Source organism: Centrocercus urophasianus, unplaced genomic scaffold, assembly GCF_019232065.1.
Source record: "Centrocercus urophasianus isolate 14NV4802_14NV808 unplaced genomic scaffold, USGS_Curo_1.0 seq_34, whole genome shotgun sequence".
NCBI lineage: Eukaryota > Metazoa > Chordata > Aves > Galliformes > Phasianidae > Centrocercus > Centrocercus urophasianus.
The window spans coordinates 44,114-67,695 of record NW_024884911.1 but is presented as its reverse complement, the minus strand read 5'-3'; the positions used below and the strand labels follow the sequence as shown (position 1 = coordinate 67,695).

The window sequence follows — 23,582 nt, the reverse complement described above, 5'->3', positions numbered from 1 at the left end:
TCACACTTTTCCAAATGCCATCTCTACACAGAAGACAGAAGAATAGTAAACCCAAGGCTCCAGCAGCCATCATCAAACACAGCCACTATTTGTCCCATTCAGCTCTGAAAGAAAACTCATCATTCATCCATCAGGTAACAGAATGGAGGGACAAGCAAAGGGGCAGAGCGAGGGCTCAGCCAGCCTCTAAAAACACCTGGAGTTCACAGGCTTCAGTATTTAAGGCCATATCCATGCAGAGGCAGATTCAACTATGACACAGAATTGTTCTAAAACCTCACAAACAGAGCCAGCATCTATCCAGACTCAGTTCTCCAGTTTCTCCTTTGAGTTTTGAGAAATAACATTTCTCTGATCTCAGAATCAGTGACATGCAGAACAAATCTCGAGTCAGAGGTGGTACCTTTGTACTTGTTTGTATTAACAGGCCTAAGGGGATGCTGCAATTTAAAACTTGGTTAATGGCAAAGTTACCTCTGATGTGCTCTGGGTCTACAACACATCACCACTTGTAACCTTCTTGTACATCTCCCAGCTAAGTGAGGGGACACGGCTGATGTTACATGCTACAGAAACAGTTACAGAAATCAGCAGTTCAGCTCAGACAACACAAAGTCCCTGGGTTTGGTGGCACAGTGAAACTTCAGCGCAGGCAGTTCTAAGACTCACTGAAAACCTCAGAACGCCAGAGACAGGACTCCTCTCTTTTGACCAGTGCTACTTTCTCTCTCCATGCCCATTTTCTTGCTGCTTGTATATCCAGAGTCAATAAGGAGGATGAAAAACAAAAATCAAGCCATCAATACACAAAGCAGGGAAACAAACGAGAAAAGAGGGAGCTGCAGAAATCAATGAGAACAAGTTTAGAACAAAAATCTGCAAGGTTCTTGGGCTGATATTCTGCACATGGCTCCTTTTAACATACTTCCAGTAAGTTTTATGCCCTGATTCATCAGCAGCGTAACTAATGAGAATGAAGTAAAAATGTCAGAATAAGAATAAAAACAGGCAAATGAATGGCAACCATCCTGATTTACAATGAAACTGAGAAACAGAAAAGTAAATGGAAGAAACCAGATTAAATCCTTGTGTAAGAAAAACACAGCAAAAGAACATGACTCATATTTGTGTTCTATATGATGGTCCTCCTCCTTATAATACTGTCATTAAGGAAATTTACTGCTGGAACAAACAAGGGCATCTTTATACCTCTGGATGTGCAATTAACACAGATTTGATAGCAAGAACCAGGCTTGTTCAGTTCAAATTACACCCATGCCATTGCGTTCTGCGAGACAAAGTGTGACCAAGCCTAAAAATTGTGCATTGTTCTCAGTAGGTTCTGTAGAAATTGTTACTGATATATTGGTGTAGTTTGTGTGTACATGTTATACCTACTTCCATCTACAAGTGGCACTAAACACTTCACAGAATTATTACAACCAATACACACCACAGCGTTTAATGAGAGGAAGCAGACAAACAAAAAGGAAACATGATAAAAGCTCAAATTATAGAATGGTTTGGGTTGGAAAGGAAGTTTAAGATCATCCATTTCCAACCCCCTGCTAAGGCAGGGACACCTCTCATTAGGTCAGGTTGCTCACAGCCCCATCCAGTCTGGCCTTGAGTGCTTCCATGGAGGGGCATCCACAGCCCCACTGACAACCAGTTCCAGCGTCTCTCCACCCTCACAGTAAAGAATTTCTTCCCGATGTCTATCTAGATCTACCTCTCCCAGTTTAAGACCCACTTCTCCTCATCCTGTCCCTAATAATATGAAGAATTTGTTTATTAGATTCTCTTCATCTCAGCTATCAACACCTTCCAAATAGACACTCGAGTGCTTTTGTGTTATTGAACGTGATGAATCCACCACTTTCAGCTCAGGCATTCCCAAATAAGATACAGTGACAATTCAGAAAACCCACAGCTGTAATCTGTGCAATAAATAGGAGCAGCCAGCACTTAACTCATCTTGTTGCATGCCAAAGAGCACAACCTTCAGGTGGTCACCAGCAACATGAACATATTGGGAAAAAATTAAATCCATCAACCCGTTTCACAGCTTAATTACAATAATAACAACTGTCAGATTTGCTTTCATTAGAGCAGATAAATTCAGTAAGTGATAAATCAAACTGCATAAAAGCTAGGAATTCTGGGCCCTAACCTGGTCCTTCTCCTGACTCCCTTGCAACCTTGAACAAATCAAATTCTATCTCAGTTTTTGCAGCCACAAACAAAAAACCGTGAAAATGGTGCTGCGAAACAGTCAGTGATGCACTGAAAGGAGAAAAAGGACTGGGGATGCACTGAAAGGAGAAAAAGGACTGGGGAAGGAACATTTGTCATTCTGACCCTTTCAAAGAGGGCTTTCCCCCCACCCACAGCGGGCTCAGCAACACAAAGCAGCAGTGCAGAAAACTGGCACCTGAAGGACTTACCGTGATGACATCTAGAATGCTGAGAAGACTGTGGACACTGTCTCCTGCCAGCACCTCCTTAACAATCACTTCTGTGCCATCCTGTAGGAGTAGAATAGATTACTATAGGCTCACAGGTGTGTATATATGGCAGCTCTAAAATATATGGTCCCCTATTAGAATCTGAACTCGAACCTTCCCTCTGCTCTGGTGCTAAATCACACCACCTTAGTTTTAAACCATCATTATAAAAGATAGGAGTGATACAGGAAATTTAAAGCCAGTTTTGCCTTGGTGTAGATGTGACCTGACCTGTTATTTGTGCTACATAACAATTAAAAATGAAAACAAAACCTTCTTCACACTAAGAATTAGCTCCATTGATTGAGGAATTACATGCTGCCACATCTTTCTATAGGAGGAGGGAAGGGGAGAAAGCATTTTTCGATGGCCCTTCACACATCACCAGGCAGTATAACAGGAAAAGGAGCAAAACAAAAGTATATGCAGAAGTCACAAAATTTGAGATAAATTACAAAAACAGCACATGCATTTTCAGCTATAAAAATTAAAGTTAAACCTGAAAAAGTCAAGAAAAATATTAAATATATACATACACACACACGTTAACCCAAGTTCACAAAAGGGATTGCACTTAACATTTTAAGACTTGCCCAAAACACAAGCTATCATTTCTTCTCCCTGTCTACCCAAAAGTGAATCTGGCAACCCTTCCAGGCAATCCCCCTTAACTAAGAGGCAAGAACATTCTGGAATGAAATCCATGTGGTCTCTTCTACTGCCACCATCCTGTTTTGTCTGCCTGTTTTATATGAATGAGAACATTTCCAACAATATGCCAATTTGGCCTTGCACTCCAGTCTCCTGCAGTAATTATGCAACTAAGAGCACGTGAGGATGACCTGGAAGAGTGAGCCAACCTTGCTCTATGGGAGACGTGTAGGGGCACGGCTCGAAATGCTGACATTTATATATCAGGGCCCTTCACTCCATCACTATGATTCAAACTTCACTTTAGCCAATCCTTAATGATTAATGCCAACACATGCTATGCTAACAGATGCAACTCAAGAACAGTGGCTGAGTTCATTCTTACACTTTCTTGAACGCACACTTCCAGCTTTCCATCTTGCACAACATAGATGCTGTTATCCAGCTGCCCAGGACGGAAGATGTATTCTCCTTCATGCAGCTGCACAAAAAACATGTGCTTGCACAATTCCAGAAAAAGGGGCTTCTCAAAGTGACCAAGAACCCTGCAGGATAGAGAAGTAAATATCAGCTTTTTTCTCCCTTTTCTGCACAGGGAAAACCCATCCTTAATCAGCACAGCCTTCATGGAGGGGCCCAGAGGAAGCTGTAGGGTGGCAATGCAACAGCAGGGTGACAGGAACAAAAGTCCCCAGGGCAAAAGTGCAGCAACACAGTGAAATGCTGAAACCTGTAAGTGTCACAGCTCCTTCTTGAGCAGTGCACAGAGCAATGCCAGCAGGCTCAGAAGGAAGTACATCTTCCTTCAGGTGTCTTCCTCAAGAAAACACCAGCATGGCTTATGAAGGGTAAAAAACAAAAACCTACAAATACTGTATAAGCAAAGTTAGCCTTTGGAGCTTTCTCTTTTAGCCCAGCTACCCCAGCAATGCAACCAGAACATATGAGAAAAACTAAAGAATAAAAGAGAAAAAATCCCACCATTGTATCCACATAAATGTGAATATCCCATCTCCTGCAGGCAACAGGACTCCTGCAACACTGGACTAGTTAGTGAGCACCAGGCAGACAGAAATACCCTGCTTAAACCTCAGCATTTCGTATACAACACCACAAGTGTCCTCCACATAGTTTCATTAGCTCACAATTAACAGAATCAATCAATCAAATCATCCTGCAACATCAATTAGTCATAGAACATCAGAATTCCACAGGAGAAACTTTAGGTGACATAAATAGTAATTTTATTAGACTACTAAAGTGTCTAATTTAGTCCTGAAGGTTATAACTAATTAGATCAGAAGAGGAAAATAATTACCATATACAAAAGTCTAACATCTGAAAACCTCATCCTTCCTGCCTTGTCAGTGATATCAATACTTGACTGAATTGAATCACAGAATGGCCTGGGTTGCAAAGGAGCACAATGCTCATCCAGCTCCAACCCCCTGCTGTGTGCAGGTCACCAACCAGCAGCCCAGGCTGCCCAGAGCCACATCCAGCCTGGCCTTGAATGCCTGCAGGGATGGGGCATCCACAGCCTCTGAACTGCCTCACTGCCTCCTTTCCCTCCCTTCCACCTCATCTTTTTGACTCTGATCATACAATTATAAAATTTAAGGCTTGACACGTGGTAGAAAACACATCAGTTGAATAGCCATCAAAAGCAAAACCCAAGCATATATTTCCATTTAACATTACCTAACATTTTTAAGCATGTAAAGGACCTCCGATGGCAAGTGAGAATTCTTTACATCAAATTCTGTCAGGTCTGCCTCCAGCAGAGAGGGAGGTGGCTCTTTTGGCTGCAGAGTTGGACATTCTTTCTTAATACGCAGAATCCTACAAAGGAAAACAATGGAAGTTCAGGACAGCATCCAATCTGTCTGTATATTGACACCATAGGTTGAGTGCAAGACACACTACATTGTTACACATTACCAAGCAGACAGAACAGTAGTATTCCAGCCCTCAGCTGCTCTTTTTGTGCCTTTCTTCAGCAGAACTAGAGGCAGTGCTCAGTGTGAATTCCCCCCTTCCTCAAAGCCCGAGTACCTTTTAGCCAAATTTAAAACTTTGGCCCGTTTCCTCATCCTTTGGCGAGGCACAGTGTTCCCAACCAGAGTGTTGGGAAGAGTCGAAACCTGGGAAGAAAGAGCAAAAGCAGAAACGTTCATTAAAACCAAGCGACAAAAACCCTTGCTCCAACCTTGCAAGGGATTCGACCTCTCTGCCAGGTCATCAGAACACTGGCAGAGTGAAGCATTCCTATCAGGCTTTGAAGGAATGGAACAACACCTACTCCAGGATCACTTTCCCTCTAGACAGAAAGTAGCATATGTTTTGATCTCGATAAGCAACTGCTACAGTCATCATGGATGGCAGTGGGGGAAAAACCAACACCCGAGCTAAACATCTCCCACTCAGAAACACTCAACGCGAGGCAGAGAACATTTAAAGCTCCAGTATTCCTATGGCAGGCTATGCAGTACTCCTGTGCAGCAAGCCTTTTAACTTGTGTTTTCACTGTGCCACCTTCTGGAGAACTGCAACAGCTGCAAGATCAAGCATTGCTATTTCTCCCACCAAAAGAAAATAATCTATACTCAAATAGTTTGCAGACATTCCCCTCACCCTTTTTACCAAAAACACACAGTGTTTTGCTGAAAACATCAGTTCTACAGTACCAATATCCTAGGTCTCCTTTAGGAGAGAGAAAGGCAAAGTTCAACTTCACCTCTGCCCTCTTCTCCTTCTTCCCCAAAAAGCCCAAGAGATTTTCCCATGTGAAATTCTAGGGAGCTTTTATGCTCTATGTAAATAACTGTGTTAGAGAATATGAAAAATATTAAATTAAGAATTTATGAAGTACAATCCAAGAAGAATTAAAAAAACAGCCCTGTGACCAATTACCGAGCCCAAACATCTGAATTCATCTGCACAAAGCCTTGGGGCGAGCACACAGCTGTGCTCAGGCAGGCTCCCCCACTGGAGATAACGAGGGTGCCCTCCAACCTGCTCTGCCCAGAGGGATTCTCTGCGACCCACTCCTGCACCACAGCTCAGGGTTGAGGCCGCACACCTTGATTCTGACCCCACAGGACAGCAGGCAGGGAGCACAAACTCCAGTCAGGATTAAACAACTTTTTCTTTCACCAACCATTTGTACCTGACCACAAGCAAGCAATAACCACGGGTTTACTACACTGACTTTTGTATAAAGTGTTGAGGAAGGAAGTCATCTTGATCCCCAGGTGCTATTGTATTAGCTTTCAAGAAAGCCAAACGCATCACCTCTGCACTCATGTAACCATTCATTCCATTCCTCTGACCACGGTGGTACTTTCTATCACATTTAGCATGCACTTCAAGGGAAGCTTGTGCTTTGGGAATACAGGAACATTAATCTCCTCCATTAACTGAAACCCAGACCACCAGTGGAAAAAAACACAGCATACCAAGCATGTCTGCTTAGACTAAGCTAATTCATGACAGGAAATGTCTGGTCTCAAACCTTGCTACAATTTCTTTAAAGATTTAATCAGCCAGACTCAAACTAGAGCCCATGCAGAAACAGATTTCTGACCCAATGGAAAATCCAAGGCAATCTTCTAGGGTAATAGGAAAGCAACATCATCTGGACAAAAAACTGAATGCACAGGCAGCATCCCTTGTTGCAGCCTAAGGGAATGTTCAACCATTGGATAAATCCCTGTTGAACAACCTCTAATTACAGTTTAACAAGAAACAAGCGTTCATATGCTGAGGTGCTTTATAGAGATAGTCTACTGAAAGACAGATTTGAGTATGTGCTCTTCAGACAGACTGGCTGTTTCCTAAGATAGGAAAGACTAGGCCAGCTTCCTATGTAAGGGCAGTACTGGAAGTTGTTATTTGAAAGGGGCAACCCTGAATGCAGGCACTGAATACCTTGAATATAATCCTAAGCACAGAAAAAGGAAGATTATTATAGACAACTATTTTATCATCAATTCAATAGAGAAGTGATGAATCAAAGAATGACCATCCTCAGTGTCTGCAAATATGTCTGAAAGGAATAATTCCAGGAGATCTGAAACATCCCTAAATAGGTCGAAGGCCTTGGGTCAAATTAAGCAACAGAAGTATTTCAAGTTTTACCAAACCTCCTCAACAGGATTTTAATCTTTACTTCCTTCCCACCACGCCAAACATTCTTACCTTTCTCATGATCTTCCTCCCATAGAACATCACTTTGTCTCGCTTGCGAAATCTGTACTGGCGGACATGTGGTTGAAGCTGTTCTGAAATAACAAAGAGCTTCATGTCAGAAACCACCTCAGTACCTCAGCAAATTTACAGATGACCCCAAGTTGTGTGCTGCAGTTGATACAACAGAAGAAAGGAATGCCGTCCAATTGATCTGGTCAGGTTTGAGAATTGGGCCCACATGAACCTAACGAGGTTCAACAAGGCCAAGAGTGAGGTGGTGCACCTGAGCTGGGGCAATCCCAGACGTGAGCACACACTGGGAGAAGAACTCTGTAAGAGCAGAGCTGTGTAGAAGGACTTGGAGGTCCTGGTGAAGGAAAAGCTGGACATGAGCAGCAGTGTGTGCTGGCAGCCTGGGCTGCATCAGCAGAGGAATGGCAGCGGGGTAGGAAGAGGACAACCTCCCTCTGCTCTGCCCTCACGAGGACCCACCTGCAGTGCTGTGGCCACACCAGGGGCCCCCAGCACAAAAAAGAGGTGCAGCTGTTGGAGTGGGTCCAGATGATGACCAGAGGGCTACAGAACTTATCCTACAAAGAGAGGCTGAGGGTGTTCAGCCTGGAGAAGGATCTGCCACCTCTTGACACTTGAAGGGAGCTTAAAAAAAAAAAGATGGAGACTGACTTTTTACAAGAGCAGACAGTGATAGGATGAGGTGAATGATTTGAAAAGAAAAGAATAGAGATTTGGGTTAGATGTGAGGGGGAAATTCCTGACCCAGAGGGCAGTGAGAACCCGGCACTTCTGCCCAGAGCTGTGGGTGCCCATCCCTGGAGGTGCCCCAGGCCATGGATGGGCCCTGGCCAACCTGAGCCCATGGCAGGGCTGGGGGCTGTGAGTCCTTCCAAGCCAAACCATTCTTTGATTCTAGGATCCACAGCTTTATGCTAAGGGGAAAGAAGACTAAGCACAAGTTATCAATTTTGCTACCTCCATAATAGCCAGAGTTCCCACTACTAAAGAGCAAGCTGTTAGAGCCAACACTTAGAAATCAAACCAGCACCAGGCCCCTCATTATCCAAGTCTGGTTAAGCCAAGCCAGACTAAGGAAAAGCTGGCTTAAGGCTCTATCTAATCACTGGAGGAGGTAAAAAGGCTCTCTAAGCAGGCAGTGGAATCAGGTGACTTTAATCTCACTAAAGGAAACCAACAATCTGCCTTCCTGCAACAACAGGCTTGCAATTATTTCCAAGCCAACCGATACGAAGGCTATCACACAGCAGAGAAGCAAAGGTCTCCAAAAGTCCTGCACGTGGCAGTTATGAATTCTGTGTTTAATGACTCAATTCAGAACATAAGTTCTTCATCTTTTTGAAGTTCTTTTCCCGGGAAACTGCTACCATAACAGCGAGCAATTATTGTGAATTGGCACAGAACCCACCATGTAACATTACAAAAATACTGAGGGTAACACGCTGAGAAAACTCCTTTTAGGATTGACAGAGTAGCTGAGTACTTACTGGATTGTTTCACTCTTCTGTAAATGACAAACACAACAATTCCTATAAGGAACAGTGCAACTGCAGCTCCAATGGCAATTCCAGTCAGCTGTGAGAGGAATTCATAGGAAAAGAAACTTGTAACTTCCACAGTTGAAAGCTATTTTAAATTTTTGTAGGGCTGACCAACACTTAACTCCGTTGTCTGAACATCAAACGCATCCATAAATACTTCAGTTTTAACTAAAACTTCACACACGTGAGGAGTTTGAATTTAACTGTATCAGTGTCACGTTTATAAGCTCAGATGCAAAATATTCAGCACTTTCCCCCCCAAATATCTGTGAATTGAAAACTAAATATGCATGAGATTAAATAATAGAGATTAGTTCCTGCCTCGTGCACAGCAACAGCAAAGAAGCAAGAATTCCTCTCAGTTTACTCAGACTTTAATTGAGACTTAGTGGAGCTCCTGGAGCCCGCCAGCAGGTACACACCACTTAGCACACCGTTTTCATCCAGCAGATTAAAGCCATACATTACCATTGTACTCTGTATTCTGTCTTCTACAAACTGAAGAATTCCACTTGCTGGCATGGCCTAGCACGAAAAGGAAGGTGAAGTTAGTTTCCCACAGCTGGCAAAAGCCTCCATACAGATACCTATGCCTGGTCTGGCACACACACACCATTTGGTTTCCAATGCCTTTCTTTCAATTACCATCCACTTTGGAAACGATGCCTTCAGTGGAAAGGGTCAGGAGTGGAGTTCTATCTGGTGACAGTTCTACACAATCCTAAACAACCTCAATACAAGGTCAGACAGGGAGGTGTTGACTTTTGTTATGACTTTACGTTATTCAGAGCAATAAGAACAAGAGCTGAATGTAAATGTTATGAGACTAAGAAAATAAACCAGAAAATTAGAGACGAAATTCAACATAAACCACAAAATTATGCACATGGGGAAAAGCTCTAACTCAGGTGCACAGCCCTGGAACCTGTACTGCTGACTGCTGCTATTCTGGACAAAAACCTGCACACTGTAGAAACGCCAGCTCAAAATTTAGTGGAGTGCAGGGAAAAAAAGTTAGCAAACCAAATATTAGAAAGAAGTAGGAAACAAAATGAATACAAGAACAGACACGTCACCCTGTAAGCCTCAAGCCTTACTTGAACCTTACGTTCTGGAACCAGCTTTGCTCTCAGTTCCAAATCCAGATTACCTCTTTATTTAGCTTTGTATCCTCAAGAAAAATGGAAGCGCCCACAGAGTCACCAAACCAGTCTCCCTCACAGAAGTTCATTCCAGGCTCACAGGGCAAGCAGAGTCCAGCCTGGCCAGTCAGCATATGCGGAGCTGAGCGTATTTTCTTAGGTCCCTTTAACTCAACCTATTAATCTGTCTCCTCAGCATCGCTCCAACTGTCACTACTACCATCAGTGCTGGATAATTACTGGTGGAATCGCAGTGTGAAGTCACAAGAAAAAAAATGCTGAAAAGTTGCTAGCAACAAATACAGTGCTTTCTGGCTAAGCAAGGTGAGATCTCAATGCAAGTCTTTCATGGCCACTTGTTTGTTTCCCTCTGACAGCAGCAGGAATAGGAATTCTGCCACTATCAGGGCCCACGTGATCTCAAATAGCACAGAAAATAGCAATTGCCAAGTGACAGCCCCAGCACTGTTCCCTGTGAGGAAATAAATTCACAACAGAAGCATGAAACACACAGGTGCACACACAGAGCCTGTGCCCCAACCAGGAAGGCTGTAAGGGAATCCGGAACTCCAAGGGGAACAGAGAAGCTTTTGGAAGGTTTGCTACCAAGACTGGCCTGAACATTCCCACCTCAACATGGGTCAGAGTTCTGCAGGGAGTTCAAACACTGGTAGCATCCGAAAAGAGGCAGAGAAAGTCAGCAAATGGCCGGCAGCCACAGGGACACCCGTGTGTGTCAGCAGCTGCTCACAGTCAGGCAGCACAGGGGCCAGTCGTGAGGCCACAAACACAGCAGAGCTGCAGGGCTACAGCACAGAGGGAGGTCACACCCAGCACCTGTATTCAGGGCTTCATGTGCCCCATCCAAGCCCTGATCCAACTCTTAGAAACAAAACACACACAGAGCAACCCCGAGAAGACCCACACTTCACTGGAAAAAGTGATAGGCTGAGAGTATATGCTAGCAGGAATAGTGCCTGTGTTTTCTAACGCTTGACTCCAGTTTTCTTAACAAAACTGTGGCCGGTAACAAAAACACGCAGCTTTGAAATAACATTTACACCCATCCAGGTGACCAAGCACAGAACAAGCAGCCAGGGCATGTACTCAGAAACTTCCCATTGCAATCAAAAGTAAACAGTGAGACATACCCCACACAGGGAGGGGTGCCAGGTGGTGACAGGCACAGCGCTCAGGAACTGACATGAGTGTTCCTCAGAATACAGGTTTCCTTGTGGGCTCATGAGTACAGCTGACCACACGCTGCGGCTTTGACCACAAATGCTGAGTTTTCACAGAACATCTTTTACCTGCTTATCAGTGTGCTGGATGCACCTTCTAGTTCTAAGAAAAGTATTTCCTGTTGTGGGCCTTGATTGTTGTTACTAGGAAAAGCAATATGTGTCTTAAGGAAGAATAAATGCAAGAGCTGAAGAACTCCTTGATCCTTCTATCTTCAGGCTAAAATCATACCACTGAAGCAAAAGGTGCTTCAACTGTGTCATTCTGCTGACAAATGAGAATACGAAGCACCATGTGAATGGTTTGCAGTACAGATAAGTAAATACACACAAAAAATGGGACTGATGTTGACATTTTTGGAAGGACTATACCCTTATCAAGAAAGGCTCTGGAAAATAAAAGCAGTGTATCTGAAAATGTTATCCAAAAGTTATCAAATTAGGCACTGTCCTGGTTTCAGCTGGGACAGAGTGGATTTTCTTCATAGCATCTGATATGACACTGTGTTTTGGCTTTAAGAGAAAGAAGCTGCTGACAGAACACTGATGTTTCAGCTGTTGCTGTGCAGTATGAAGCTAAGGATGCTTCAGCTCCTCACTGCACCCTGCTAGCGAGGGCCTGGGAGAGAACAGGGCCAGAAGAGCTGACCTGAGCTGGCCCAGGGGACGTCCCAAACCACACAGCACCATGTGATAACTACAAAACTGAGGGAGCTGGACAGGGGGCAGCTGAAGGGCTGCACAGCACCGAACTGCTGCTGCATTAAGCCAACCACAGCAGCTACGTTTGCTTTCTGGAAATGCTAAAAAAGAAACAAAGATGTGAAAAATAGCATCAAATCACTTCGTACCTCAAGGCTGGTGATGTTGCCTTCTTCTTCCATGGCTGGAGGTGCAGTAGAAGGGAAAAAGAGGAAAAATGACCGTTAAGAAACGACAGCAACCCAGACTCTGATTTTCCAGCGCACGGCAGCCGCCGACCCGCGGGAAGCAGTCTGCGCCGAGGAGGGCTGCGGTCTGTCAGCGCTCCGCTCCCACCGCTCCCATCTCCGCGGCCCAACGCCGCACTGACAAATCCGCTGGAGGGGAGTTACCGCACGGACCCACCGGTCCAACCGGGCGCCGCGGGGAGACCGGTGAGACCGGCTGAGCCCGGGCAGCCCCGAACTACCACTGAACCCCCGCCCCGTCCCGACCCCTCACCCGTTGCTATAGCCGCGGTCGCCGCGGCGCTCCCACGCGGAGGTCAAAGGTCAGCCGCGGAGCGGGGCCGAAGGTCGCATCCCTGCACCCACCGCCACCAGCGCCGAGCGGGGCGCTAAGCCCCGCCCACTCCCCCAGCTCCTCGTTGCTGATTGGCGCGCACGGCTTCGCGCCGAGTGGTCCGCGGAGCAGCACGGCCTAAGATAGGTGCTGCGGATTGGCTGACGGGCTTCTACCAATGGCAGCGGGCGGTGTTGGGGTGTGGGAGCCGGGCGGACCGGGCCTGCTGCCGCTGCGCCGTCCGCCCGCCCCTCCGTCCGTGCTCCTAGGGCCTGCAGGCGCTCGCTATGGGGCTGCTGACCGAGCTGGCCCGCGGGCTGGTGCGGGGCGCCGACCGCATGTCCCCGTTCACCAGCAAGCGCGGCCCTCGGTCCTACAACAAGGGCCGGGGAGCCAAGAAGATGGGCGTGCTGACCTCCAACAAGAAGTTCATCCTCATCAAGCAGATGGTGCCTCAGTTCGTCGTCCCCGAGCTGGCGGGCTTTAAGCTGAAGCCCTACGTGTCGTACCGCGCTCCGCACGGCTCGGAGCCGCCAATGACGGCCAAGCAGCTCTTCGACGAGTTGGTGGCGCCGCGCATCGAGAAGGACGTGAAGGAGGGAACCTTCGACCCAAACGCGCTGGAGAAGTACGGCTTCGAGCCGACGCAGGAGGGGAAGCTCTTCCAGCTCTTCCCCAAGAATTACGTGCGCTAGGGGGCAGCCGGGGCTCCGCCGGGTGCTGGGCTGCACTGCGAGAGACTTGGACTGCGCCTTACAGCTCGGGACAGTTTCTTTTGCTGAGTATTAAATGCAAGTCCTTCCAGTGTATCTTTCTGCAATGTGTGATTTAAATCGCTGCGGGGGCACTGGTTTCCTGTCAGAGATCTAGGAAGGTGTTGGTTTTGTTTGCATTGTTGCACCGTGTGGCTGTGCAGGCGTTCTGCTGTCAGAGCAGAGCTGCTGAGCCCACGCGAGGAGCTGCAGGAGTCTGGCTCCAGGCTGCTCCCGACTTCCAGGAGCGAGGGAGGAGGGCTCTGCCTCTGGGATTTTCTGGCTGTGGAAGGAACTGCTTGGAGCTGATGTCTCATCGGCGCTGCCAGCACCCTGCTGTGAGTGGCAAGTTCAGCCAGAAGCAGAATACTTCAATTCACTCCTAGCCACAATGAAGTGTTTCATGGGAAAGGCCTCCAGTGAGGCCTTACCGTAAACTGAGCACTGATCTGTAGCTCAGATCAAACGTCACAGTTGTGGTATTTACCAAAGTTTAAAACTAGTGTTTTGAATTCAGGCAGGATGCAGTTAATAGTTGCAGTCAGTGCCTGTTCCTTAGCAGTGCAGCTGCTTTAAATGTCGAGGTAGCTGCTTACGTTTGAAATACATCTTGGGAAAAGAAAAAACTCATAATTTTTGTCTTCCTGGAAAAGTGGTGTCTTACTATTCATCAAATGAAATACATACAAGCAACACTTACAGCTGTGTGCAACCGTTCAAAGTAGAAATAGCTACAGTCAAAAAAAGCTGTTGGAGATGTGTTTGCCTCTGGTAGCCAAGTAAACCCCAGGACTTGTCTGCCCAGCCTTTGGGAGACCAAACACATAAACTGGGCTGGTCCATGACAAGGCTGAAGCTCTTCAGGTGAACTAACTGGCAGTGATGGGAGGCAGGAAGAGTAAGCAGATAATTTTCATGGTGGGAGCAGTGGTGTTTTGCAGGACCTCTTTCTACAATAAGGCACATAGCAAAAACCTCTAGAGAAGGGAGAAAACAGCAGAGCAGCAAAGAACGCGTGTCCCTACTGCTCATAACACAGCACATCACTCTGTCTCGGATCAGTACAGGTTGTAACACAACACAGGCTTTTGTTTAGTGATGGTAAACTGCAACCAATATGCAAAGGACCTCGAATAAAATCAAATAACCGGGGAAGATCAATCACTTGTATTGATTTTTATTTAGAAACATCCAAAAATATGGTGATTTTTTTCAACAAAAGCTCTTGTTCACATTACCAGTATGAATGTAACAGCGCTCAAGAAGGTTTTTGTTTTTAAATACACATTCAACTTTGAAAAAGGAATTTCAAAGCAGTGAGATTCGTATCTGCTGTACCTCGCTTCAGATGCAGCACTGTTACAGATGCTTGTTGCTGGTGTTTCTTTGCCTCCAGGCAACTAATTCTTCAGGACTCTCAAAAACAAACCATGCAAGCTAGAAGTTCCTTACCTAGTTTAAGCTGCTTTGTTTTGTTTTCTTTCTAGAAAGGTAATTAAGAACAGAGAGAAAGTGTTCCAGAAACGGTGTTTTGCTGATATTTCACAGTGAAAAACAGAAAGCTAATGAAGCAGCCATTCCTGGAGGTAGTTAGGGCAACGTTGTTCAAATTTTGGTTTCTGTAATTTATTTATTCTGATCTTAAAGGATGCTAGGAAACACTGCCTATATTTTTGGAGGTTTTGTTCTTAAAGCTGTTCACCTTAAAAAAACAAACAAAAAACCCTGTAAGATCTGGACTTCAGATCTACATGTAAGTCTCACTGTGGAGAACAGAAAAGATGAGCTGGATACCCAGAGTGTGGGAAGGGGCAGGATGGGTTTTGTGTGGCACTAAGATGTAAGCAGAGCTCACTACACAGTTTCTACTAAACCAATTTGTGCTTAGCTTGGAGAGCAACAAAATGAGATTGCATCCAGGTGATGAGTCTGAGTGCAGGCTCACCACAACCCTTACAAGAAATGCCCTGCTCAGAATGAAGCCTCCTATTGCTGAACCACTCTCTGTCCTTTCAGTCAGTCTGGATTTCTTTCTTGGAAAGAAATTCTCTTATTAAAGATCACAGTAAGCACTGCACTGCCAGCATCTGGACTGTCTTTGATTGTCTTCTCAAAGTACATTCCAGTTTACAGATCACACAAGCTACATACACAGCTAAGCCTCTACTCATGGGCTTTTTTCTGAGAAATCCATGAAAACCTCTCATCACACTGTGTTTGCCTACATGTAGTAGCACAGACAAGTCTGGTTTGTTTTGGAAGGAGGAAAATAGGCTTAACAGATCAGTCAGACAAATGCAAACCAGCTCTGAGGGATTCAAATATACTGCACAAACAAGAAGCCTCTGAAAGGAAGGCTGTCCTACTCTGAATTAGTACACTAAGGGAAAACTAAATGTGTTTGTGCTTGACTACATTTCTCAAAGCAAAGGCTTTCCTCAGTGCTGAAATTAAAACCATCAGGAAATTATTCCATCATTATTGGCTTTTGAAGATTCACAAACTCAACAATATGAATTGTAAAAAAAAACGAAAAAAGAGGGTGTTAGCTTAGATGCTAATGTCAGTACAGAAGCTTTCCTACCCCTTTACCTCGGGACCTGTCAGTGCCAACTTTCAGCTGTCCTTTCAGGAGGGGATTTAGTACTGGCGCTCTCGGAGGCGATAGCCAGGTTCATTTCCCACTTCCACACATGTAGGATATTATCATAGAAAGAACAAGTTGCTACAATGCTCGTTGCTTTGGGGCCGTCTGAAGACCTGACTGAATCACAACTTCCATGGAGGCCAATTCCATTGGATCTCTTAACTCCCAAGTCAGAGGTGCTGGCTGACTCAGGACTGCCCCCTCGGTCGGCGCCCCCACCCAACCCTGCCCCCTCCTTTAAATCAGGTTTCCTACCCAGCTCAGGATCCCCAGACAACTTAGGACCCTCCTCTGCTTTGAGCTGCAAGGCAGGGCCTTCACTGTCCTCATCCAATACCACATCAAAAGTAGCGGTAGGAGACTCATAAATTATCTTCAAGTTTCGGACCTGCAAATTCAGTCTCTCCTCTCCTTCCTCTGACTGTGGCACAGGCTGCTCCGAAGGCTGGCACGCAGCACCAGAGTCCTGTAGTGCAGCCAAGGAATCCCTCGGACACAGCCTTGACCAGTCAGCCCCGTAGGCCAGAGAATTGTGCAAGACATAGGATGACAGGATGACACATTCCTCTGTGTTTTCCGCTTTAAAAAGCAAACAATGACATGAGCAGAAAGCAAGCTGTGACACAGTTTGTTGCTTACAGACCATTTCAGTACTGACCATACAACAAGAGCTGCCTATCCACTGTACTGGTTAACGCCTTCTCTACAACAGTTAAGCATTGAGGAGGAACAAAGTACCCTGGCTCTTCTGACATTTCTTCAGCCACCTCCCAGCTTTGATTTTCCCCAGTTCAGCGAGCAGACAGCAAAGGGATTTATGTGCATGAGGTTTAAGAGCTTCATTATTCAAAATGTATAAATAGGCTGAAGACAGATCACACAGTGATCTCAAATGAGCCAGAAATACAACTGCTAAGGCTGCCAGACCAGGTTCTGGTTATTAATAAATTGCAGATGTGCCTTTCCCATGGACTTTCAGCATCTCACTCTGCTATTAAATGCTATCAAGTTCCTCCCTTCCCTACACAGAAGAAATGAGATCCTCATTTCACGAGCTGTTGATTTGCCCAAGGTCTGGAGAAACTCAGCAACACAACCATTTTATGCATGCTATATTTGTAACGTAAATGCAAACAGCTTTATGAACATGTAAATATCTTCTGATTCACATGGAAGGTTTGCTCACGCTATTCTAGATAAACCAGACTGCACAGCATTTCCTTTCTGAGGCAGTAACCCATTCACACACTGCATTTAGTTCTGGGCTCTCCAATACAAGAGAGACATAGCAGTGCTGGAGAGCCCTGCAGAGAGCTACAGGGATGAAGGAGGGACTGCAGCATCACTTAGAAGTAAGAGCTGAGAGCTGTGCCTGATAGCCTGGAGAAGGCCGAAAGGGGATCTTATGAATGTGCACAAATATCTTAAGGAGGAGACTGAATGCATGGGGACAGACTTTTCAGTGGTGGTCCCAATGACAGGACAGGCAATGGGCACAAACCAAAATGCATGAAGTTCCCTCTGAATGTGTGGAAAAATCTCTTTACTGCATGAGTGACAGAGCACAGGAACAGGCTGCCAGGGAGGCTGTGCACGCCCCTTCTCTGGAGATACTCAAAACCTGCCTAGATGTGGCACTGTGCAACGTGTCCTTGCTCAAACAGGGGGTGGGACGAGGTGCTCTCCAGAGGTCCCTTCCAACCTCAGCCACTCCAGCAGGTTAGTAACTCCTGCTGACAGCAAAACATCAATTGATACTCACCTAACTTCTCTGAACCATCAAGATGAACACAAACCAGATCAAAGGTAATGCTTTTATATCAAGATAAACAGGCTTCTCCCCATTAAGAGAAGTTACAAGAGATTTATGTACGATTAATGGCAGTGCCTTGGCACAAGCTACCATGCCAATGCTGAGGATCAGTCTGGGAAAGCTGGAAGAGTTAATTAAAGTTGAAATAAATGTCTAAGGCTATAAACAACATCTGAACCTTTCTAGCAAGCTCAGAGCAGGAGCTTCCCCTTTAACTTGGAGATAGGAAACATGAACAGCAGAGCAGTGTGAGAGCATCTCTGTTCCACTGAACACTCACCCATGCTTCCACGGCAGTCAAGGATCTTGAATCCACTCTGCATGCAGGCTGCTAACAGCACAAAATCACAGGTTGGGTGCCATTTCAACCTCCAGACTCCACCTTCAACATGGGTGTCTGCCAGCGGCTGCTTCATGTTCCTGGTGTCCCACAGCAGCACGTGCTCATCATAGCTGGAGATGTATCACAAATCGATATGCTGACAAGCAGCAAACGTGATTCAAGTGCAGCAAGTTCAGAAGAAAATGAGGAAATGCCACATCACCTTCCCCACAGTGCATTCCTAGAGACCACGCCTTGAGAAGCAGCAGCACATTTAAGATAACAGAGAGGATGAGCACAGTAGGGAAGGGCAGCTAGAAGGGATTTACCTGCCAGTAGCCAGAAGGTTCTCCCTGTGGGGACTGCACTGAATGCTGCAAACACCCATCGAATGTCTGCAAAAGAGCAACAAACGACAGAAAATATGACACACTATTTGAAATGGGGTTCTTCCTTGAATTTCAAGGCTTTGGGCTTTCTGCACCAAGATGTTTCAGGAAAGCAGAGGAGGGTGAACTCAAATGTCAGCCCACGCTCTGTTGCAGCCACGCAATCCAACTGCCTTTCTAGAAAATAAACTTCTAATCACACATTACCTTTGCATTAACAATTTCTAGTAATACTTGGACCATAAACTGTCCAGAGCCCATCAGCATTTCAGCAAAACAACTCAATTCCCAGAAGATTTTATTCTCAACATTAATATTTCTATAGCAACAGCGATCACGAGCATTTTAAGGCTACGTATGAAGTTTCACTGGAAAGCTGTACATGTTGCTTTAATCATATTCCACAGATACCTTATACCATCAGAAAAAATAGGAAAAAACATTACTTGAAATGAGTGGGGAATTAAACATTTTCTAAAAAAAAACTTCCACAACAATACACCCACATTTAACACATGGAAAAATCTCAAAAAAGCGAGCAGTTGCTTGTTTTGAAGGACATGGAGAAGAAAGTTTCAACCTGGAGCCATCCTGGTGAAAAGCCTGATGGAAAGAGATATATTTTCTCTCTCAATTTCCCAAACGAGGCAGAAACAAAACTCCACTCATTGCTCATCTCTGAACACAGCAGCCTGGGAAGGGATACAACAGCTGTGGGCTCCAGCTGCTGGCACTGCTTGCTTACCTCCTGCTGGTGAACACTGGAGCCTCTGGATTGCATCTGGTGTCCCAGCCTTTCAGCAGGCTGTCATCTCCTCCTGCACAAAGACAGAACACAGCTTTCCTGAACAGCCCTCAAAAGATCACTGCGAGACACTGAAGCAGAGCTACTGCTTTTCACCTGGGATATCAGAGCATTGAACAGACATAGCAAACCTCTCTGGAGGCTCACATTACTCCTCGCCACACAAGACACGTGCAATAACAATTTGCTCATTGAAAAAATTTAGCTTCAAGAGTTCTGACCTTTTTGCTTCTATCTGTAACCCTTGCATGCCCCAAGGGATCACCAACTTTTTTGCCAGGAGCCAGCCCAAGCACAGTTTAAAAGATATGGTTTCTCCTAGTTAACCCCCATCACTTTCCCCTAGCAGAGAGCCCCAGCTCTTACAAGATATGTGATGGGAAGCAGCACACCCAGCTCTGCAAAGTAAAATCTCAAGGAACAAACTCTCCTAAACAAAGTGAGCCACCCCCAGCACCCCCAAATAAATCCCCAGTACTTACAGACCTGAATACACAATATCAATGTTCCAGTAATTAAAAGCAGCAATCCAGGCCTCAAACTTGTGAGCCTCCCACTGGTTCAGGACGTGCACAGAAGGTGCAGATTCATCTATGGAGAACAGATTCAGCTTCCCCTCTGAATCACTGCTGATCACTCTCAAAGGACATCCACTGCATTGGAACACAGAGAAAACATCAGAAATTTCTGAAACTCGTGTTCTAAGTAATCACCAAGTACAAATTAGCCGCCAAGCTAGAGATGGCACCATATATATCTGATTCAAGTGAGCATCAAGAGAAACTGACAGTGCAGTGGAGGAATGCAAGCATTTATACAATTATTTTCAGCTTAAACCCATCCATACTAGTGATGCCTACACCCTGATCTCACAGAGGAAGCCCTCTGCTCACATTCATTTGACTGAAACAAAACCAGGTCTTTCTTTCCCCTCAATGCTTGACTTCTCATGGGCCTGATATCAATCCCCCATCATGAACTAGTTACCTTCCAACAGCTCAGCTGCAACTGTAGGTAGTGATTTTGGTGTCTCAGGGCTTCTTTCCAGTTCTGCATCATATGCCAGCTACTAAACCATACCAAATCTCCCAGATTCCCACACAAGAGATCCCTGGTCACCCCCCAGCCCTGCACTGACAGTTCTACGAGATGCAAAGGCAGACATTCAGCTTCTAGGAGGGGTTATCTGTCTCTGAATAGAAAACAGTGGTGTGCTTCAAAGCAACCTTTCATCATGGCAATCATCATTTTTACCTTGAAGGGCAGAAACAAGAAGAAACATAGAGAAGAAAGTAGAACTAGAAGTTCTGCTTATTCATTAAACAACAGAAAACATATGCACAGAAAAAGCTTTAAATTAGGAAAAGCAACTGATTACCTGCCCTGCAACACAAAGTGCAGTACTGCCCCTGAGCCCTTCCACTTTCCAGTCTCACACTGAAGGTATCACTCTGTTTTACACTTATAGAAAACCTACACCTGACCTCTTCCTGGGGACAGCTAATTCATGTTCTGGAATTCAATTATGCTATTCCTGAAATCGAATGTATGAGCCACTTCCAAACCAACTCTCTACTGATTCTCATGAAACTGTCTGAAATTTTCTTACTATCAGTTCTTAAACAGACCTTCACATTAGAATTTCAGCTGTTTTGTGAACAGATGGAAAAAACTGCAGTCTTAAGCAAAGAGAAACGTCCTGGTTCACCTGCCATCATTCCCTACGGCACAGCCTCAGGTTTGCTGTTGGATCAGGCTCTGCTCTTGCTACAGTGACCACAGCAGTTGTTCCTTTGTTACCTCTCTCTGAAAACAGTAACTTTCAGAGAAGGCCAAGGGAGACAGCTGGGATCAAGGAAATCTTCAGCTACCTCGCAAACAAAGCCACCAGCTTCCTTCATCAAAAGCCTCAGCCTGAAATTGTCACACACACAGCGACCTCAGCAACAGTCTTTATCTCCCATCCTCACCACTGCTCACGTCCTGTGGACCAGTCTAAGGACAAGGCCAGGCGCTGCGCACCGAGATCGACCCTGAAGCATGGCTCCAACATGCAGCTGTTCTTCTACTGGAAAGAAAATAAATGAGGTAAGAAGGCACAAGGTAGACAACGTGTACTGCTTACATCTGTGGTGGTTTTCAGAGACAGACATATTAGAGACCCATGTCAAGAAGAGATGAGAAATCCCACAGCAACTTACAGTTGTTCAGTACTAGCAGAAGACAAACTTTATGCACAGACAGCATCCCCACCACTCTGCTTCCCATCTCCCACCAACCCCCCTTAAAGTTTTCTTTCCCTCAGAGAGCAATGAAGTGCAGAACTGAAGACCTGACTGCTGAATTCCCTCATTGTCCAGTTGGGTTTTCCCTTTTTTGCACTGAAGGAACAGCTCTCTCCATCAGACTCTTCTCACCAACTGAAAGAAACCCCTCTCCAAAACTCTTTCCTACTTTCACCAACTTTGCACCTTCTGCTGTTCTTACCAATAACTGCATACTTATTCTCTAAGTTCACAAAGCTTGCTGCTGCTCCCCCACATCTTTCACCTCCCACACCCTGCAGGTATACAGGGCCCAGCCAGTCTTTCCAGTGCCATAAGCAAGTTTGTGGAATTTATAAGGAACATTAACAGAAGACAAAACAAATGTTAAAAAAAAAAAAAAATAACAGCTAAGTACGCTGAGGAAGCCATGGAAACCATACTCCTTCCCTGCAGAGTCTCTAAGCATTGCAAATAAAGCTAGAATGTGGTGAGAATAACTTCAACATTGGCAGGTGTTACAGCCACCCACCTCACTGCCAGTCAGGTGGCAGAACTCCACAGCACCCATCGAGTTTGCAATGCCAACCATGGGATGTTCTGCAACTGGAATGTGGCACCTGAAAGATCCAGCAGTTAAAAAAATCTTGAATGTATAACTGTTTTGAGTTTAAGGAGAAAAGCAATAGCTTTTATTGTAGGGTGCAGAAGGAAAGGGCACTTGATTAAAAAAATCTCATGAAGAAAATCTAAGAGTCTTCTTGTTCCCATAAACCTGCACCAAAGGTAAAATATTATACATTAGGGGAATCTATGACATATTATGATATAAAGAGATGGAACACTTTCCTGTGAAGACAGGCTGAGAGCTGGGGCTGTGCAGCCCAGACAATTGAAGGCAGAGCTGAGAGCTGCATGCCACTATCTAAAGGTCTGTGAGAAGGGAGGGGACAGACTCTATAGCAGGGACACAAGGGGAAATGGTTTCCAACTAAAAGAGGGGAGATTTTGACTGGACATAAGGGAAAAGGTTTTTACAATAACGGCAGTGAGGCACTGCACAGGTTGCACAGAGAGCTGGTGGTGCCCCATCCCTGCAGACAACCAAGTTCAGGCTGTTGGGGCTCTGAGCACTGCTGGAGCTGTGGGTGTCCCTGTGCAATGCAGGGAGTGGGACCTGATGGCCTTTAAGGTCCCTTCCAACAAAAACGATTGTATGATAAACAAACGAGGTCTGCAGTCACTGCCCAGCTGCTCATAAGCACGCAGGAGAACGCAATGCAGAAACGAGCACAATTTGCTCACTGGTGGATGCTTCCCTCCGAGAAGTCGGGGACAATTTAGCTGCAAGCAGTCAGCCCTACCAATGGCAGAAGGCACCGAGGAGCAGCAGAACCCGGCGAGTTCTCCAGTCCCCCCAGCCCAGCGTTACCATTTGATGTCCAGGACGGCAGCGGTATCGATCCTTTGGATCTCAGTCAGCGGGATGCAGGGCTGCTCCTCGTTGTAGTGGTACAGGTAGAGGCGTCCCGTCCTGTCGCAGGCCTGGTGGCTCCCTCTGCAGTCAGTCTGCAGCAGAGATCAAGAAGAAAAGCCCTCGTTTAGCGGCGCTCCGGCCACCCCCCGCCCGCGGGCATCGCGGGGGGCCGTTCCTCACGACGGGTCACCGCCGCTCCGCCGGAGGAACCCGCGAGGACCCGAGGGGAGGGAAGAGCCCAGGGCGGCGCGAGGCGGCCTCACCGCGGCGGGCGGGCGGAGGTGGTACGTGCCGCAGGCCAGGATGCTGTGCCAGCCCTCCACCGGGCACCACTCCACCGCGTCGGCGCTGAACTCCGTGTCCACCACCTGCAGCGTCCGCGTCCGGCACGGGGCCGCCATTTCAGACCGCGCTCATAACCGCGCGGGGCGGCCCCCGGCTGCCCGCAGCTCCGCGCCGGGGCGGGGCGGGGAGAGGCGGAGGCTCCGGCCGCTTCCTGTCAGCGGGGCGGGGCGGCGGCAGGCCGGGCCGTGCACGGCGCGGA

At 46.2% G+C, this 23,582-nt stretch overlaps 3 protein-coding genes across 4 annotated transcripts in view; 1 reads left to right on the top strand and 2 right to left on the bottom strand.

The window, feature by feature from the left end:
• PNPLA7 (patatin like phospholipase domain containing 7) overlaps positions 1-12,594 on the bottom strand; it is a 116,295-nt gene extending 103,701 nt beyond the window's left edge. For both annotated transcript variants that reach the window (XM_042830550.1, XM_042830551.1), the window contains exons 1-9: positions 12,510-12,594; positions 12,158-12,192; positions 9,392-9,448; positions 8,870-8,957; positions 7,359-7,441; positions 5,214-5,302; positions 4,860-5,000; positions 3,544-3,703; positions 2,448-2,528 (exon numbers count right to left, since the gene is read on the bottom strand). In XM_042830550.1, coding sequence (XP_042686484.1) covers positions 2,448-2,528; positions 3,544-3,703; positions 4,860-5,000; positions 5,214-5,302; positions 7,359-7,441; positions 8,870-8,957; positions 9,392-9,448; positions 12,158-12,190 — 732 coding nt within the window. In that variant the 5' untranslated portion in view covers positions 12,191-12,192; positions 12,510-12,594. The remainder of the gene's footprint in view (positions 1-2,447; positions 2,529-3,543; positions 3,704-4,859; positions 5,001-5,213; positions 5,303-7,358; positions 7,442-8,869; positions 8,958-9,391; positions 9,449-12,157; positions 12,193-12,509) is intronic.
• A 212-nt stretch (positions 12,595-12,806) lies between these two features.
• On the top strand, positions 12,807-13,378 carry MRPL41 (mitochondrial ribosomal protein L41). Its single transcript, XM_042830905.1, has one exon. It carries the CDS (start codon positions 12,857-12,859, stop codon positions 13,262-13,264), a length of 408 nt encoding a protein of 135 aa, XP_042686839.1. The 5' UTR covers positions 12,807-12,856; the 3' UTR covers positions 13,265-13,378.
• Positions 13,379-14,482: 1,104 nt separating this feature from the next.
• DPH7 (diphthamide biosynthesis 7) lies at positions 14,483-23,454 on the bottom strand. Its single transcript, XM_042830904.1, has 9 exons — positions 23,302-23,454; positions 22,994-23,130; positions 22,094-22,181; positions 21,268-21,362; positions 19,784-19,950; positions 19,238-19,310; positions 18,433-18,498; positions 18,062-18,234; positions 14,483-16,547 (listed from the first exon to the last, which is right to left on the bottom strand). The coding sequence occupies exons 1-9, from the start codon at positions 23,437-23,439 to the stop codon at positions 15,925-15,927; spliced, it is 1,560 nt and encodes a 519-aa protein (XP_042686838.1). The 5' UTR covers positions 23,440-23,454; the 3' UTR covers positions 14,483-15,924.
• Between the last annotated feature and the right edge of the window lie 128 nt (positions 23,455-23,582).